This window comes from Puntigrus tetrazona, chromosome 2, assembly GCF_018831695.1.
Source record: "Puntigrus tetrazona isolate hp1 chromosome 2, ASM1883169v1, whole genome shotgun sequence".
Taxonomy (NCBI): domain Eukaryota; kingdom Metazoa; phylum Chordata; class Actinopteri; order Cypriniformes; family Cyprinidae; genus Puntigrus; species Puntigrus tetrazona.
In genome coordinates this window covers 15,797,257-15,815,860 of record NC_056700.1, presented here as the reverse complement: position 1 = coordinate 15,815,860, position 18,604 = coordinate 15,797,257, and the positions used below count along the sequence as shown (strand labels likewise).

Genomic DNA, 18,604 nt, shown 5'->3' with positions numbered 1-18,604 from the left:
TGCCAGACCATGATGTCACATGTTGGGTGTTCCCATAAATCAGTGTGTCATGCCTTTGTTCGTTCCTCACCTCCTCTGGATCTCTCCCTGCAGTCTGCGTGTGTGAGCCGAGCACATTGGTGCCATATGTAGTAGAAAACATCTGAACGTTCCTCTGTCTCCGCACGCACTTTTCCTGCTTTTCAGGAATCCAGCCACCGCTGGCTAACGGAAAAGCCTAGTGTCATCGTAATTTATTTCTAATGTATCCACACGCACACACACTCTGATTTACACACATCCAGTCTGTTTTTGAGATTTGGGTGAACTGCAGCGTTTCAGGCTCTCTGTGCGTTATCCGCTGGAGGGAAACGGTAAAGCTCTAGGGATGAGAGATGGTTCTCTTACCTTCTCGCTTCGTAAATGTCACCGGGGGTGGATGGAGGGGGGGTCCTCCTGTTCTGTGTTTACAACAGGTCGTCCGGCATGAAGCCTGCATGCGGTGCGTTACTATAGGTGGGAGTGTACAGTGAGCTTCAAAAGTCTGAGTAGTCAGTAATCAGAAGTCTATATAAATTTATATGTGCTGTCAAACGCATCCAAAATAAAAGATTTGGTTTATATTATACATGTGTGCTCTAAATATTTATTATGTGAATATACAATTACACACACATACAGTATATAACGATTATTTATCAAATATATACATGCATGTGTTTGTATTTATAATGTCTTATTTAAAAAAAACGATTATTTTGTATGCGATTAATCATTTGACAGCAAAAACACACACACACACACACACACATCATTCCTTTGTATATCTTTTTTTACCTTTTGTAACTTTTTTTTTTATCCATTTCTTAAAATGCTTTTCAATTTATGTTTTGCGTTCTAGCAATTGTGCCGCTTGATAGCCTTGAATCATTATGAATTGAGGCCACTGAGCAAAACCTTGACCCGGTAATCTTGATGTAAAGACTATTCTCCCCAAACATGTGACTGGAAGTCCTCACATACATCTGACAGCTTAACTTGCGTTTCTGTCTAGTCTGCTTTACCTTTAGTAACACTTTGTGTAGTTCGTCAGGATGCACTGGACTCTTTCTCCATGTGAATCACTCTGGCCCCCGGGGGCAGCCATTTTGTGGGCCTCTCGTGACACTGTGGAGGGGCTCTGGGAGCATTTTCATGTCAAAGGCAGGCTATAAAACAGTCTGGGGGGTCCGATGGTGCTTCTGACATCTCACTACTCACAAGCTGTGGCAGCAAACGTAATCCGGCTGAGATTGCCGCGGCCGTGATGTAAATGTATGTTTAAAAAAAAAATGGAAACGGTTCTATTTATTTCAATGTTATCCAAGATTAAATGGATATACAACTTCAATTTCTTCTCTTTCGTGTCACTTCACTTGTGTTTCACTTGTTATTCTTATTTTGGGGGTCATTATAGTTCTCAGTGCCTCAAAGAGACCAATTAGAGTGGGAGTGAGACAGGAAAATGAAAGACTGCATGGGACGTAAAGGCAAGCTATATAGTCTAATTATAAAACATCTGAGGAAACCAGGGTAGCAGGGTGCCTTACAGTGTTTTTGTCAGAGCTGTTATGTATTTACTTTGTTTCACCATCAAGCATGTTCCCCGTTTACCCTGCGTTTTGTTCTGGAGCAGCCGCAGCCTCCTTACTCACATTTACTGTCATTATTTTTTATTTGCACTCCAAAGATTCCCGTCTTCACTGCCTTCCCTTTCTCTAACTTTTTTTTTTTTTTTTTTTTTATATGTATATCACACTTCTAGACATCCCAGAATGCTCATCAAGACCGGCCTGCTGGATGCCCACCTGTACTGCCTGAAGAGATCTGTGGTCGATTTCCTAGTACATAACAAGTAAGTCAAGATTTCCCAATGAAGGAAGAATTTCACAGCTTTCTGTGTCCGTTCCTGCCAGTTGTATGTTGCGCCAAAAAATTCACATGCACTTTATTGGGATTATTTTGATAAGCCAAAAAAAGAAGAAAGTTGTAGAATTTAGAACAAAGAATAGTTACTACCTAAAAAGAAGAAATAATAAGGTCTGTAAATTTATGACACTGACCGCATGAGCTCCTTTTGAACGCAAGGTCAAATGCTGCATTCATTGAATCAATTTGCCGAAATCGTGCTGGATAACATCCAGATCATCAGGTTTTACACAAACTTGTGGAGGCCATTCTGCTTGAGAGCTGCTTTTATTAAAGCTAAACACTTAAACAAAATGTTTATTTTTCAATTTTACTTTCTTTTAAAACCGTTATGAGTTTAAGTTTTAAGCTTGTATTCAATCAAAGAAAAATCTGTAAAAAAAATCTGTAAAAGTTGTTTTAAAATGTACAATTTAAAAGCACAATCTGCGTTTGAACCGCATGTGAATTTTGAACTCATCACCTACTATTAAAAATAGTTTCAGTATCTGACAAACTGAAGGTCATTAAAATCTTTTCCAATTTCATTTTCTTTTCCCCACATAAAGACAACATGATGGCATTCGCATTGGCAATCACATCCATAAAGTCTATGAACACAATAACGCATTTGTCAGGCCGTCTAGACTGTCAGGAGGTTAAAAAGATGTGTGTTTTTATTTTTTTATTTTTTTACTCTAAAGCACGAAATGTTATTTTTGCAGAAAACAAACTTTCAGTGAACTTTAATTTTGTAATTTAAGTTATTATTACTTAATCAAAAATGATCCAAATGTAATTTGATTGATATTTGCGGGGGAAAAAGTGCTTTCTGAGAGAAAAAAGTTATCAGTTTTGCAAATTAACTCTTCACTTCAATTTGATTAGTTAATATGTGAAAGTTGATGTTGTTTTACTCGAAAAGCCTAAATTAAAAAAGAAAAATTGCTCTTTGCACTTCATGGCAAGCATCTTATCAGCACCCCTTTCACATAACTAGTCGTTTCGCAGTGTCTCTAATCCTGGAGTGGGCCTGTGTCCTCTACAGTCCACCCCTCCATTCCTCCCTCAGCTCTCCATTCATCCTCTCCAATAGCCCTCCGTTCCCCTGCCCCTCCAGTCCCCTTTGTGCTCCTGTAACTGACATTGTGAGGCCAGGCAGCCCGCTGTAAAGTGGTGCGGTGCATGGCCTCTCTTAGGTCCTCTCCCTCTCACAGACTTCAAAAAAAGCGTGAGGCTTCTCTCCGCTTTGACATTTTAATTCACTCTCCCCCTGATATAAATATCATTTCATCTAATCTGCCCCCCCAGCTCTCACCAACTCCCCACTTTCCCTCATCAAAGTAGTTTGACTTTTTTATGCTGCCTTTTCTCTCTCTCGTTCGCATTCTTTTTTCCCCATCCATCCCTCCCTCCCTCCCTCCGTCTCGCTCGCTCGCTCTCTCTCTCTCTCTCTCTCTCTCTCTCCATCGCCCTTGAGCCTGCAGTGCCATGGAGTACTGAAGGAGAAAATGGACATAGTAACTGTTGTTTCTCTCTCTGCATTCAGATGGAAATTCTAATCTTGCCTAAAAGAAAATAAAGAGAGAGAGAAAGAGGGACAGAGTGTGTGAGAGAGAGAGAGAGAGAGAGAGAGAGAGAGAGAGAGAGAGAGAGAGAGAGAGAGAGAGAGAGAGAGAGAGAGAGAGAGAGAGAGAGAGAGAGAGAGAGAGAGAGAGAGAGAGAGAGAGAGAGAGAGAGAGAGAGAGAGAGAGAGAGAGAGAGAGAGAGAGAGAGAGAGAGACTGAGAAAGAGTGATGTAGATTTTAAATTGCTCCAAGTATTCATGATTTTTTTTTTTTTTTTTTTTTTCTCCAAACCGTGATTCAACACTTTATATCTTCTCTATATAAGACACCATACATTCAAGAATCTTCCTCTTGATTTTACTTCTCTTGCATTGATTTTAAATTAAAAAAAAATTTTCAACCCACATGCACATATTCTATTATGAATGTCTTGACATGCTGATGAAGCAATTGTAATGTGTCATTATGGAATCAATGGGATTTATGAATAGTGCTGCTACATTTGTTATTACTATTATTACATTTATGCAGCTATTCCTCCATTTTCCCAAAGCATATTTATCCTTATTTTGTCATACACTTCCATTTGAAAGTATGCAGATAAAATGAAATGCCATTATTACAGCTTTAACAGAGGGTGCTATTGATTTAATTAGCACTATCTAGCACCCCCGTAGAACTCTGCCTGATTTTAACCAAACCAATGTAGTATAAAATAAAAAAAATGACCAGATCTTGAAATTGTGTTGATTGACAACCTTTTATGTCATTTCTATTCATTACTTTATGCTCCTCTGCCATAATAATCCCTTTGAATTAGTTAAATGATTAATCAGTTTGATAGAATAATAACAGATACACTAGAAAATATTTTTTGTCTTAAATGAATGACATCCCTGTTTTAAGTACAAGCTCAAACCTGTGTTGTTACCATATGCTTTTATTTACAGGTCTGTCACCTCAATCAGGGGGGAATTAGTGCCGTATTTAGTGCGCAAGCAATTCTCCAAGTCTTTAAACTCCAAAGACGCAACAGAGGATACAGAAAAGAATCAAAAACAACAGGATGCTCACCACAATTTGGGTAAGCTTCCTCTTGTAATGACTCGCATTTGCACAGTTCATATTTGTCATCCTTTGAAGAGAATGTTTGCTGCACATAATAAATGGTGACCTTTCAAAAACCGCATGCATGCCTTCACAGAGCTCCTCAGCACTAGCAAAGATGAGGCGCTGCTCCAGCTTGCCCGGGAGAGGTCATGTTGGAACGATCATCGTGGAGACATGAGCGAGGCCTACCATGGTGGAAAGCTACGTTGCTATGTTCACATCATGGAAGATGGCATGTGTTACCGCGTCAACACGCTTGCCGCTTATATAGAGGCCAATCGTGTGGTGAGAACAAACCGAAATAACCGTTTCCGTTGGCTTTTTTTCTTTACAGTGAACTGCAATGGATGCAATAAATTCTGGGATGTTTCCTTTGTCCCCTTAGGTTCCAAAGCTGTTTGAGGACCCTCCAATACATCCGAGCGCTGCTGTCTCAGAACGCTCTTTGGTGAGTCCCATACATGTCACAAATACGATGCTGTATGTGATTAAAAATGCATATCGTCAATGTATATTGAAATATATCAATCCTCAAATAAAGTAATGCTGTCTTTTTTGTTTAGATTGGAAGTGACAGCATTATTGGGCCATCTTGTCAGATATCAGACAAGACATCCATCAAGCGTTCAAATGTTGGCACATCATCCGTAATCAAGGAGAAGGTGAAGATCACCAACTCCATCATCATGAATGGAGTCACTATTGAAGAAGGGTAAGTGATCTTACTGAATGTTTTTGTGGGTAATTAAGATGTTTGACCAAAATAACGTCATTTGCATCCTTTAAATGGTTAAATTGAATAATATTTAAAAACTGTTACTAATTAACAGCAGTGTTTAACTAAAAGGTTTAAATGAATAACTATAACAGGTTGCTGCAATAGATCAAATAAATCCAAATGCTTTGCAGACGTTTGGGATCACTTTTCAGCATAGATTGTCAGAAAAATATTGTAGCAGCTTTCAAGTGGTCACAGACAACCTAGAAATATTTTGGAAATTTAAAATGGTGATTTTCAGAGCTATAGAAGTCTTTCAAAATGTCATGCAAATGCCAATATTGATTCTAATATTCTATATTATTATATTCATTATATAATAATATATAAATATTAGAATATATTATATTTATATTCAATTTGATCAAATACATCTGATCTTGTAAAATGTCATGTATTCTTGTGATCTAGATTTTTAGCAGCCATTACTCTTCAGTGTCACAAATCATTGTTATTTGTTAGTTTCTTACTGCTATATGCGCTGCTTAACATTCTTGTGCAAACCATGAACATTTAAGGATTATTTCATAAAAGCATCTTTGAAATATTAAAACGTTTACTTTTTAAAGAATCAAGTGTACAACATAGTGTACAAAGCCTTTGCAATTTCATTATGTCATCCTGTACCGTCATTTTTCTTCAGAGTATTAGATTAGATGTTCAGCATGTAGAAACAAAAGTTCAGATTTTTGCTTGTTAGGTTAAAAGTGGGCCTGAAGCAAACATAATGCACAGAGAGACTGACCTGCTTCTGCCTGCGGGTGGTGTTGGGGTGGATGCTGCTGCTTTTTGTTGTGTTGAGAAAAAGCAGAAACTTGCGTTGTCAGTCCCCTAAAGGTGTTCGCTGACCCTGAACAGGCCCCCAGTGCAACAAATTAACAGAAAAGTGATGAATGTAGATGTAATGATTCCCAAAGAAACAAGTGTCTCACTACAAGTGTTACACGCACGAGTAAAAGAAGCCTCAGCAAACATTCACATCTCTCTAAACTTACATTCTTCTTTTCTGAGATCATAGACTTGTGAATGAACAAAGTTTTTGTTTTTTCTTCTTCTTTTTTCCCACCCAAAACGGTTTAGATTTAAGCTGATTTGGGTTAATAGCAACCTTGCTTGCCATTGAACACAAACTGTCCCAAATCAGCTCTGGGTGGTAAAGAAAAAGGACCCTGTTAGGTGGAGACGGCTTTGGTTTAAACCAGTTTTTCCCTTCAAGAAAACAAGCTTGGAGCCAACGTGGCGACCCTCGTGTACGAATTAGCCTGTGCATGAAGAGCGGAGTGAAAGAAAGGATAGAGGAAGGAAAGAAAGGAACAGCTACTCTTTCAAAACATAAAAAAGTAAGAAGGGATTAGGAAATCCCTGGCATTTAAAAGCGCCACTTGCATTTTTCGGCCCTTTGTTTGCATGTAGGAGTGGTTGTTTACAAAGCTCTGGAGGTTCGGGGTTGATGGGAAGACGGGGGCATGATGGTGGCTTGTGGGGTGGAGGGTGAGGAGGGGGTCACAGCGAGGAGGAGCATAGTGTCAGTAATTAGTGGTATTTCAGCAACTGCATCTTTGGTGGTCTCTCTGTTTAAAACTCCAATCCTTGTAATCTCCCATCTAACCCCCTCTGTCTTACCCGCTCCCTCTCTTTCTTCAAACCTCGCTCGCTCGCTCTCTCTCTTGTACACACCCGTGCACCTGAATAGAGCGCCCTGTGTAGCTGCCAATAGAAACCTGCCTCCGTCAGCTACAACACGGGCCGCGTTGGCCGACGCTGCTTGATCTTGAAGACGGAAAGCCCAGTCCGCTGTCCCTGTTCCGTGAGCTGAAAAACGTTCATTAAAAATTGTGGGTTTTAAAATTTGCATCGCTATATGGCAGGGGAAAGTGTGAAATGGTACTTCCTGTAAGTCCGGTGACATCCGGACACTAAACCGCAGCAAAAGCGCTCCTGTACGTCATAAGGCGATGTTGTTTTTAATATATATGCTAATGTCGCCAATAGGAAAATAAAACAAGCCTGGGGAAAACATTGAGATATCGGGTTTCAGATTGGCGTGGTGGTGACGGGAAGGAGGGGGTTGGGGGTTTTGGGTAATAGGGTCGGGTGAGGAAAGGACAAGACCCTCAGCTGTGCAATTAGCAAAAAGACATGAAAGCCGAACACTCGTGGTAAATATGTTTCACCGCAAGAGAGTGCAGAAAAAGTTAAGAGTTGGCCCAGGCAAACCAAGTAAACATTAAACTGTGCAAATAAAGTTTTATGGTGCCAAAGCGATCCCAGGAAAATATTATTCTTTGTATGGTGTAAACAGACATCAGCACAGGGGTGTGTGTGTGCGCATGTGTGTGTGTGTGTGTGTGTGTGTGTGTCAAGTGCACACAGTTCAAAGCCAGGCTCCCGAGCACTTCACTGCAACTCGCATACACGCATATCAGCCTTTCATTATGCTAATAGGCTCAAAGGTTCCAGACGTAAACTACTTTTTTCGAAAAGAAGTCATGTTGCATATAAGCACTGTCAGTGGTTCTTTACTTATATACTGTATTTTTTTATGTAGCAAGGTATTTACTGCTTGATATCTAGTGTTCAGGATAGAGTGCTAGTTCAAAAACTGCTGGTTGGGGGGCAGTGCAATTGATTCTGTTTGAAATACTTTTGAAACAATGTCTTATAAGACATCTGGTATGATGAGTGTATGCAGAAACCAACGGTTAAATGCAGGGTTGACTATTTGCTTTCTATGTCTGATTTGATTTAATGGTCTGTGTTATTCCAAAGAAATCATTGTAATATTCAATCATGTTGCAATAGCTTCCTCTGAGATGACATTCATTTTGATCAGTTAGCTATCTGAGCATTGTTTTAGGAAATTCTCACGAAGCTTGGCTTTACTCTGTTATGTTTCTTGCTGAATATTCTTTTTCACACAGACATGACAGATTATGAAAGTAAAGTGGGTTATTAATAGTCAAGTGCTGGAGATCAAATTGTGTGAACAGAGCTATAAAAATGGTTTGCTTAGGACTAGTGGTCAAACAATACGGCCCTTGCAAAATCCCCAAAAAACTCTGAATATTAAATTATAGCCAAAGAGTTATTTAAAACAATACGTGATCCTGGATCACAAAAACATGAGGGTTAGTTCTTAGAAATGTAAGATTTATACATCATCTAATAGCTGAATATGAATTAGCCTTTCATCTATGTATGGTTTGTTAGGATAAGATAATATTTGGCCAAGATACAGCTGTTTGAAAATATGGAAACTGAGGGGGCTAGATAAATAAATATGGAGAATATCACTTTTAAAATTAAGTTCCCAAATGAAGTTCTTACCAATGCATATTCCTTTTAAAAATATTGATTGAGCTAAGATATAGTCAAGATTTTTGTTGCCAGCACTACTAGCTAAATAGACATAAGTGTCTCAAAATGTCTTTAAAATACTGAAACAACTCAGTATTTTGGGCATAACAAGTGTTGTTTACACTGCCGTTCAAAAATTTGTGGTCAATATGATTTTTGTTTTTAAAGGAAATGAAAACGGTTAATCAAGATTGCAGTAAATGAATCAAAAGTCACAGCAAATACATGTATAATGCTACAAATAATTTTGCTATGAAATAAATGCTGCTGTTCTTTGAACTTTATATTCATCCTGAAATAGTTTTTTTTTTAAATATTAAACAGCACAAAGGAATTATTTGCATTTTAAAACCTATTAAAACAGAACATGTATTTTAAAATGAAATAATATTTTATATTATTACTATATTTAGTGTATTTTCATTCAAATAAATGCATCGTTGGCGAGACTGCTTACAGACCCCGAATTTTTGATTCCATCTGTTTGTTTTATGCGCTTTGTAAACAACGCTTCTGTCTTCCTCCAGGTGTAACATTCAAGGCAGCGTGATCTGCAACAACGCAGTGATTGGACGTGGAGCCGACATGAAGTACTGTCTCGTGGGGAGCGGCCAGCGCGTAGAGCCAGAGGGTGAGAACGCTGCAGGTTACACTACACACACACACACACACACACACACACAAAAACACACACTCTACACTTCTGTAGTTCCGCAGTGTTCGTATTAAATCCAGCCTTTTGTGTTTGTGTTTATGTGTGCACCCTCACGCCCATGTCTGCCTTTTCGTGTGTGTGATCTTGTGTGTGTATGTGCGTTTTAATCTGTTTTAATAGCGTATTAAAACCTAAGCTTGTGTGTACAATTGAGCTTTATTATTTAATATGCTTAATCCTTGCGGTCTTAGATCACCGCGAGGTTTGTGTGCGTCTATTTGCGTGTGTGTGGCTTCAGGCTCTTGTATTCCGGGTGGTCCGCGCCTGGTCTCTAACCTCTCCATCAATGACAGTGCCTTAAGGCGGCCCTAAGATGTCCAGAGGCTGCACAGTCTAATTGACTGAACAACAGGGTGTTGCTGCCTCGACTGACCCACCAGACCCCCCCACCCCACCGTAACTTTTCTCCGTCTCCACCCCCCACCTCTCCATCATCACTCTCGAGCTGGACTCGATTAGTTGGCCATAACCTCTAAAAATGCTTAGGCTTATTGAAGTGCTCCCAGAAATCCCAAATTACAAGCTAGACCCCCTGTACTTCCCCCGACGCACACCCGCCCTCCGGCTTCGGCGCTTTAAGCGCAGCGCGAAACCACGATTCAGAGTTATCCCAGAAAAACCCGGAGCAGAGGTTAATGTAACCTATTATTTAAAAAGCATTGCTTATAATAACTGCAATAAATCCCCTTCGGTAGCCTTGAGGTTGACACTCGCTCCTTTGTACGCAGATGCACAAATTTAATGTCAAGTCAAAGAGAGAAATTAAGTTCATTAAAGAGTCGCTGCTCGGTTTTGATGTGTCTACCCTCCTGAAATAAAAAGGCTGATTTTTCCTTTGAGGTTGTGCTAGAAAATTGAAAGATTCCCTCTGATGGTTATGTAGCTGAGTGTAGCTTAAATGTAATGGTGGATAAGAATTTGTGCACCATTATAGAGGGTAATGTGACTTGAGAGACTAAAGAGAGTAAGAGAGATGATGTTTTTATGGATGCATGATTTATTGGTCACAACATATCAGACGGTATCTGGCTGACTAGGCCAATACTGGAAGCAGACAGTTATGCTTTTCATTCAATTTAAACAATGGGATAAAAAAGTGCTAACTGTCAAGAAACATCTGTCACATGGAAAATGCTTGTATACTAATAGTGTAACAATCAAAAAAGTCTTGAATTATATATATTATGACTATTTTATTTCCTTGGGTTTTATTAACATCTTATATGATTTTATTCATTTTACACTTAGTCAAGTTACTCATATATTTGACAAAATATATATATGATGAAAGAGTAAACAGCTGCTTAACATTTTTGCAGAAACATCTGTTTGAAGTTAAAATCTTTATTGTAGACGTTTTTGCTGTTACTTTTTATCTATCTATCTATCTATCTATCTATCTATCTATCTATCTATCTATCGTTTCTTGGGAGAAATTTTTCCATTTTTGTCGCATCAATTTGACACTATTTGAAGATGTATGAATTAGACGTATGAAATACACTACAAACTGCTATATGCTGTCAGAGTTGGATTCGTCTATTTCTTTGGCCTAATCAAAACAAAGCAAAAAAGATAACAATTGGTCAGCATCCGGACATATTTTCCATTTTCTTCTGCTAGTTTCCTTTTGATGCCTGGTTTTTGAGTAAAACGTGTATACATTTAATTTAAAATATAAGCGTGTATTGTCGGCTGTAGCATAGAATATATGGGAAAAATGTCAATATTGGCCCCAATCGGCGCATGCCAAGATTAGTGTTCATTTGCAGTTTATATATTACCCCACGTTGCACTGTGGTACACTTGTAATCTCTTTAAACAGCTGCTGAGTGATTAGACAACTCTTAGTAGACTTTATAGCCGTTCCACTATGGTGGTCTAATACAGTCAACTCCACACACACTCTCTTTCTCCGTCGTCTCAGTGTCTTTCTCTCATTCACTCTCACTCTTTCTATTCCCAGCTTGTTTACTGCTACTGGCTGTTGGCGTGTGTTGGCCACAAAGGAGTGATAGACATCTCATAAACTCTAGCCGAATGCTTTCTCTATAAGGTTCTGTGTTCCCAGCATCCTTGTCCTCAGGGGATTGAGTGTGTTGGGTTATGGCTGCTAAAAGCGTCCCAGGCCCTGGAGACGGGGTTGTACGTCCAGGACCACCCGGCCTGCCGCTCGGCACGCTGTTGTAAGGTGCAGTAGTTTTGCAGGTGTTTCGGGAGGCTGATGACATGTACCTTTCCTCAGACTGTTTAGACTCTTGTTCCAGCCTTCTCTCTTTGTGTTCGTCCCTCTCGCTCTCTTTCTCTCTCTCTCTCTCTCTCTCTCTCTCTCTCTCTCTCTCTCTGGCATAGCACGCTCTATTTGTCTTTCCCCAAACTCAGAACACAAAAACAGTCTTTTGTGCGGATTCCTTCACACTAAAATATGTCTTTATGTGGATCATTAATCTCGCTCTCAAACGTTTAGTTTGGAGTGGTCACATTCGGCAAGAGGATATCATCCTTCCTAAGCGAGTGTGTATAAGCCTGACACGTTTGTAAACTGTTTGCTTGTCACTGCGTGATGGAACGGCCCACAAAGGTAAACTCCAGATTTAATAAATAAAAGGGCTTTCCTGTCTTTGAGTTCTAGAAACGGTCATTTCCACTTAAGTGACTCATTTGAGTGTTGAATGCTAACAGAACGCACAGCTCACGTCCTTTGAGGCACGACAGATGCCTGACAGCTCTTTCTGAGAGTCTTGTTTTCTCTCCTCACAGCTGAAAGAACCAATGAGGTCATCGTTGGATCAGACCAACTCATGGAGATCTAGAACCGTGTTGGAGATGGATCGCAGACCCCGAGACGCCCGCATCAACCTGCTTCCATGTGCATAACCCTGCACAGGATCCATTTTTTATGTGTCCAAATAAAAATGGATTTATTTATCTCGAGACTTCTGTGGGGGTTTTTTTGCATTTCATCAGTTTGGTGGATTTTGTAGTACACAGAAAGAAATGCTACTAAATAAGTGTTTATTTAAATAAATGTACTTATTTATTTTATAATAAATTAACTGCAATTAACTGTTACCTTTAAAAAATATTTTTTTTCAGTGTACAGTGGTGTTTTTACCTTTAAAGTGTTGAAATAAATACAGGTAGTTCAATCAGTTAAATGTGTTCTTTAAACAAATTATTATTATTATTAATATTGACTATTAATATTAAGGTTGTTGTTGTTTATTAGTAATAGTAGTAGTAGTTATGAGTATTTATAATATTAAAATAGTTCATATGGTTATTATGCTTAATATTAAAATGTGTATATGTAATTATTAGCATGAATGTAAAGAATATTCAATATTATTCATGCAAATAATTAAACTTAATTTAGTAGTTTTGTTACTATGTAATTTTAATAATGTTCATTTTAATGAATAATGTTTACACTTAATTTAGTATTATTAAAATATTAACATATTATAAAAAAAGTGTATGAATATAAATGTATGGATATGCCCTTTTAAAAAAAATATTTAGCACTAGAATTTATTTATTCGATAATTCTAATATTAATATGAAAGATCCATACTTTATCAATCTTAAACTTTAAATAAAATGTTTAAAATTTATATAAATGTAAATAACTTAATTGTGAATTGATTTTCAGGCCTAAAAGTATACCTATAAAAGCGTTGAACGGATTGTGACACTGCATGCACATTGATGCATCACTTCCTCATTTATATTAGGCGCTATCGTGTGGCATACATGGGTATAAAGCGTTTGATGCATTGAGGCCGAGATCATAAAGTGTGTTTGGTTGGAGGTGTTGATCTTGGTGGGTGTCTGTGTAGTTTGCAGTTTGGTTGTTTGTCCAGTGGATATCCTATCACCCATCTGCGTGACCACCGTGACTGGGACTGCATGCTCTGCTGCTGAAAGGAACAGATAACCACAATGGGGATAAGTTTATTTGTACACAAAAAGACTGAAAGAAACGGACCACCCAGTCAGACAGCGACTACTAACAGTCTCTTTTTCTCTCCCATACTTGCAGGCTTTCAAAAAAAAATGCCTAAAAGGAATACTTCCTAAAGATTTTCCTCTTCGCTGTCAACGATTTATAGCATTCCAGCACTTGTGCGTCTCTTAAATTACAGGTCCCCGGTTCCCTGGTGACGATGGATTCAGAGCCTGAGGAAGATGCTCTGTGTGATTTATGACTATTCTAACTTCTTGTTTTTAGGGCCAATCCAAGTCATTTAGTGTCAGAGGTGGAATGATTGCGCGTTCAGTGTCTTCAAACGCAAGCTTAGTTTTTTGGGCGTGATGAAATATTTTACAGTGACATCTCTTTCGTGTTTCCTCTCGTTGTCTTTGAATCCATAAAATAATTTGTGTATTTATGGGATTGTCACAGCTCCATTCGGCCTCCCTTTTTTCTTTATTATGATTCAAGAGTTTTGGCAGATTGAGCTCCGCAGTAGTTCTGGGATTTCTCCCCGAATGCCTTAATAATAACTTTTTAAAATAATGAATTGTTCCCACGAGATGGATAATGTTTGTTAAATAGTTTGGTGCTATGATGCATTGCGCACGTTAAGTAAAAAAAATGAAATAATTAAAATCCCCGAATGCCTCGGGACCTTACTAAATGGCCGTCGCGTACTAATGCGAAACACGTGTCCTCCATTTTGTCAGTGTGATAACTAATCAGATGTCGTGGCCTTTGCCCCCTCTCGCCGCAGTGTCCGTGCTCGGACCACCAGACCTGGCTCAGGAGATGTGGCAGCCGTTGTTTTTCAAAGGATTGTATATTTAGACAAAGCCTCTCGGAGTTGGAGTCCCCATGGCTGTGTTGGTTTGGAGCTGTGCGGAGCTGTGTTCAGTGTCATTCCCCAGCCTTTGGGCCAAATGTGACAGATGCTTGTGTTTTCCTGGGCCTGGGATCAGATGTCAACTGGCAGATCGTATATCAGGCCCACCTCGCTGTCTCTGTGTAGCTTCCAGCCCGGTTTTCTAGGCCTTGCTCGTAAGTGAGATGTGCCAACCAACCTGATTATTAAACAGATATTCTAATAATATCTATTTAGCAAAGATGCTGCTTTTAAACTTTCTGTTCATCAAGCTAATCCTTTAAAACACTTGATTAGAATTGATTTTACTATTAGAATGATTTTTGAAGGATCATGTGACACTGAGGACTGGAGTAATGGCTGCTGAAAATTCAGCTTCGCCATCACATAAATCAATAACATTTTAAAATATATTATAGATAAATAGATTTCAATAAATGTATTACTTTTTCTGTATTTATGATCAAGTAAATGCAAACTTGTGCAGTATAAGGATTTACAGACCCCAAACTTTATATAGCACATATATATATATATATATATATATATATATATATATATATATATATATATATATATATATATATATATATATATTAAACCTATTCATAAATTAATCATGCTGTTGTTGTTTTTTTTTTTTTTTTACTTTTTCACATTTTCTTCAAAAACATGATGTTATAAAAACTTTTTTTAATATAAATATTAAGCAATTGTTTTTAATATTGAAATTTAGCATATTACACTGATTTCTGAAGAATCATGTGACACTGAAGACTGGAGTAATGGCTGCTGGAAATTCAGTTTGCATCATAATATTAAATTACATTCAAAAGTTTTTTACAGTAGTGTATATTTTAAAACATTTCCAAAAAAAGTAACATGCATTTTGACTAATGTTTATATATATATGTGTGTGTGTGTGTGTGTGTGTGTGTGTGTGTGTATATGTGACGGACAGATAGATAGACCGTTAGATGGATGGATGGAAAATAAGCTGGACAGGTCTATTGGCTTAAGTTGCATGAGATAACAATAGTGTTGAAGTTCTCAGGAAATATATTGACACTATGCCAGAGATATGCGAAAAGATGGACATATCAAATATTACAGTTAAAAGTGGATAAAAACAGTAGGACTCACTTTCTTTTGCTCATGAACATTATGAAATCAAATCATGTTTTGGAGGCAAAAAGGGCTTTGAAAATGTAAGGTATTCTAACAATTTTGGCCACTACCGTAAATGGATGGATGTAAGGATGCAGTTACAGCGATGCTTGTGAGTCATCATGAATCATATGCAGCTTGTTACAGTCTTCAGTTAGAATAGTGTAGAGACGAGAGAGCCGGTGACCTGATTGACCAAATGACAGGCACGGTCTGAAGGACTGTATGAATGTATGTGTGTGTGTGTGTGTGTGTGTGTGTGTGTGTGTGTGGTTTGGGTTTTGAGGGTGGGCGGGGTGTGTGTGTGTGTGTGTGTGTGTAGTTGGTGGGGAGGGGTGGAGAGATGCGAGGTTGAAGTCCTAAGCATGGTGGAGGGTGGTGAGAGGCTCGCTGGCCACCCAAGTGGCAGAAAACCTGCGTGTTTTCTGCTGACCCCTACACATTAACAGAACACTTCCTCAATTTGTCTTCAGTGTTCTTGAGGCACAAACGAAATTTCCTCTCTTTTTCGCCTCCTTTTAAGACGCCGCATCCCCCACAAGCCTCCTGCAAACCCTCACGCCCACCTTCAGTGCACACACACTTAACAATTAGTACTTTCTTACTGCTGAACAAAGACAGTATGGAAGCTGTGTGGCCTGTAAAGGCCAATAACCTCTATGACATGTGAGGGACTGCGCACTCTTTGAAACAAACATGCTGGCTGCTTTACAACACTCCCCGGGACACTCGCTAAATAACGTCCGAGCTTGTTTATCTCGCACGACCCCGGCGAAGTTACAGCCCTTTGACTGGTGGCTCTGTTCCTTATGTGAGAAATAAGGCCAAGCACTTATCAGATTCTCAAAGATCTGTACAAGCGAGAGAAGATGGATGGGTGGTATCAGAACCATTGCACGTGTTGAATCAATATGATTGTTGTTATGTCGTGCACCTGTGCTCAACATTTTGTGCGCAATTTCTTCTTTGAATTCATCCGTCAAGTGCGTAGTTTTAGACCAGGCTCGACGAATGATATCAGATACATACAGAATATATACATACACTCCAACAGGGATTAAAAAAGTAGAGAGAGATAAGTAAGAAAACAAAGGGGTCTGATTTCATCTTGCCACCTGCTAGTTTTGTCCCAACAATACCCCTGTTAAAGGGCCACAAACAAAGACGGCTGAAAAAGTTTTTTAAGCGAGCCATTCATTACGGTGACAAAGGCCAAAGAAATACATTATCATAATTAATCTTATCTGTGGCTGTGGGTGGCGGGTCCTTCCCTTTTGAGACTGACGGACCCTTACAATGCCAACATGTACACATCAGTGTGTCACAAAGCACTTTGGGGGCTAAGAATATTTTAAGCTTTGTAAACATTCGCTAAACAAGTCCTGAATGTTAGCTGGAAGCTAGTGTCTCCCCATGCCTTTATCCACATCAAAACAGTCAGCCACTGCCAATTTGAATACAAATTTTGACTTCCTTTCTTAAGGATATTTCTATGGCACAATGACACAGGTTTCTAGTTTGTGAAAATTCCACATTGATGATTTTATGTTAATGGCTGGGCCAGAAAAGCATTGTTGTCAAACATTAATATTCATGCTTTACAATTATATATATATATATATATATATATATATATATATATATATATATATATATATATATATATATATATATATATATTATATTCTTTTTCTTTTTACTTTTAAATTTTAATTAATTTAATTAATTTTTCTATGTAATACAAATTAATGATATATTTATATAGTGCTGTCAAATGAATAATCGCGATCAATCTCATCACATATTTTTATATTATATTTATATTTAATATAAATTATATAAAGATATACATACAAATACTTTCAGTCTATATATTGTATGAATATGTATTTATTTATATAAAATATTGTGTATTATATTGTATGTGTATATATATATATATATATATATATATATATATATATATATATATATATATATATATATATATATATATATATATATATATATATATATATATATATATATATATATATATATATATATATATATATATATATATATATATATATATATATATATATATATATATATATATATATATATATATATATATATATATATATATATATATATATATATATATATATATATATATATATATATATATATATATATATATATATATATATATATATATATATATATATTGTGTGTATATATATATATATATATATATATATATATATATATATATATATATATATATATATATATATATATATATATATATATATATATATATATATATATATATATATATATATACACACAAAGCATATGTTGTATTGGCAGTAATATATTTAACCCTGTTACATATTAATAGAATAATAATAAATATTTACCTGCCAATACATATATGTGTGTGTGTAGCATATATCACTATATAGTGTGATGTGTGGACCAGGGATGGTATAAGATGTAATAAACACCCAAGTACATGCTTACTGATGCACTCAGTCGTGAGGTACCATTAAAGCTTACTTGGCTGGTGATTTCAAAGCAATTCGTTCATGGTGCCGATGCCTTCAGAAGATAAATAAATTCTGCCCTGAAGCTTTTGGGGAAAATAAACACGTCTTCGTCTGCGGAGCCTCTCAGCTGTCGTTTGATATCCGTGCTTCGTTCTTTTGGAGCTTACCTTTACATAAGCAGTGACGGGCTGTGGCCGTTTATGTTTAGGGGCTGTGTGATGGCAGATTTCTGGACAGCGCATGGTCATCTCCCTAGTTTATTTATCCAAGGCCTCTAGACCTCGGCTCGGACCTCCCTCAGTTTGTTAGGCTTAAAGGGGCCCCCTACTGCATGGAGCAATTCCTCAGATTCCACATTAGCTCCCATTCCCAGCTGCCCATACCCTCATCAAATTAAACAATTTCGAGAAATGCGCTCAGTGTTACCGTAGTATACAGACATGCATGCCCTTGTGCTCTCCCAATAGTTCTATAAGCTGAGAAACCTGTATTTGTGTATTAAAGTTAATAATCATCGAATGGAAGGTGGAATGGTTTGATCAATGTTATATGTAGAGTTTGAACTCTACTGTACTGTACTGTAACTTCATATCGAACTCTGTAAAACA

The 18,604-nt window shown here is 37.6% G+C and overlaps 1 protein-coding gene across 2 annotated transcripts in view; it reads left to right on the top strand.

Moving 5' to 3' along the window:
- eif2b3 (eukaryotic translation initiation factor 2B, subunit 3 gamma) overlaps window positions 1-12,382 on the top strand; it is a 29,695-nt gene extending 17,313 nt beyond the window's left edge. Inside the window, exons 6-12 of one of the 2 annotated variants that reach the window (XM_043220432.1) lie at window positions 1,784-1,873; window positions 4,445-4,578; window positions 4,699-4,889; window positions 4,990-5,052; window positions 5,168-5,316; window positions 9,267-9,370; window positions 12,215-12,382. In XM_043220432.1, the coding sequence (XP_043076367.1) occupies window positions 1,784-1,873; window positions 4,445-4,578; window positions 4,699-4,889; window positions 4,990-5,052; window positions 5,168-5,316; window positions 9,267-9,370; window positions 12,215-12,267 (784 nt within the window). In that variant the 3' untranslated portion in view covers window positions 12,268-12,382. Of the gene's footprint in view, window positions 1-1,783; window positions 1,874-4,444; window positions 4,579-4,698; window positions 4,890-4,989; window positions 5,053-5,167; window positions 5,317-9,266 lie in introns of both variants that reach the window. The other variant, XM_043220425.1, reaches the window with a different exon arrangement.
- Window positions 12,383-18,604: the final 6,222 nt, after the last annotated feature.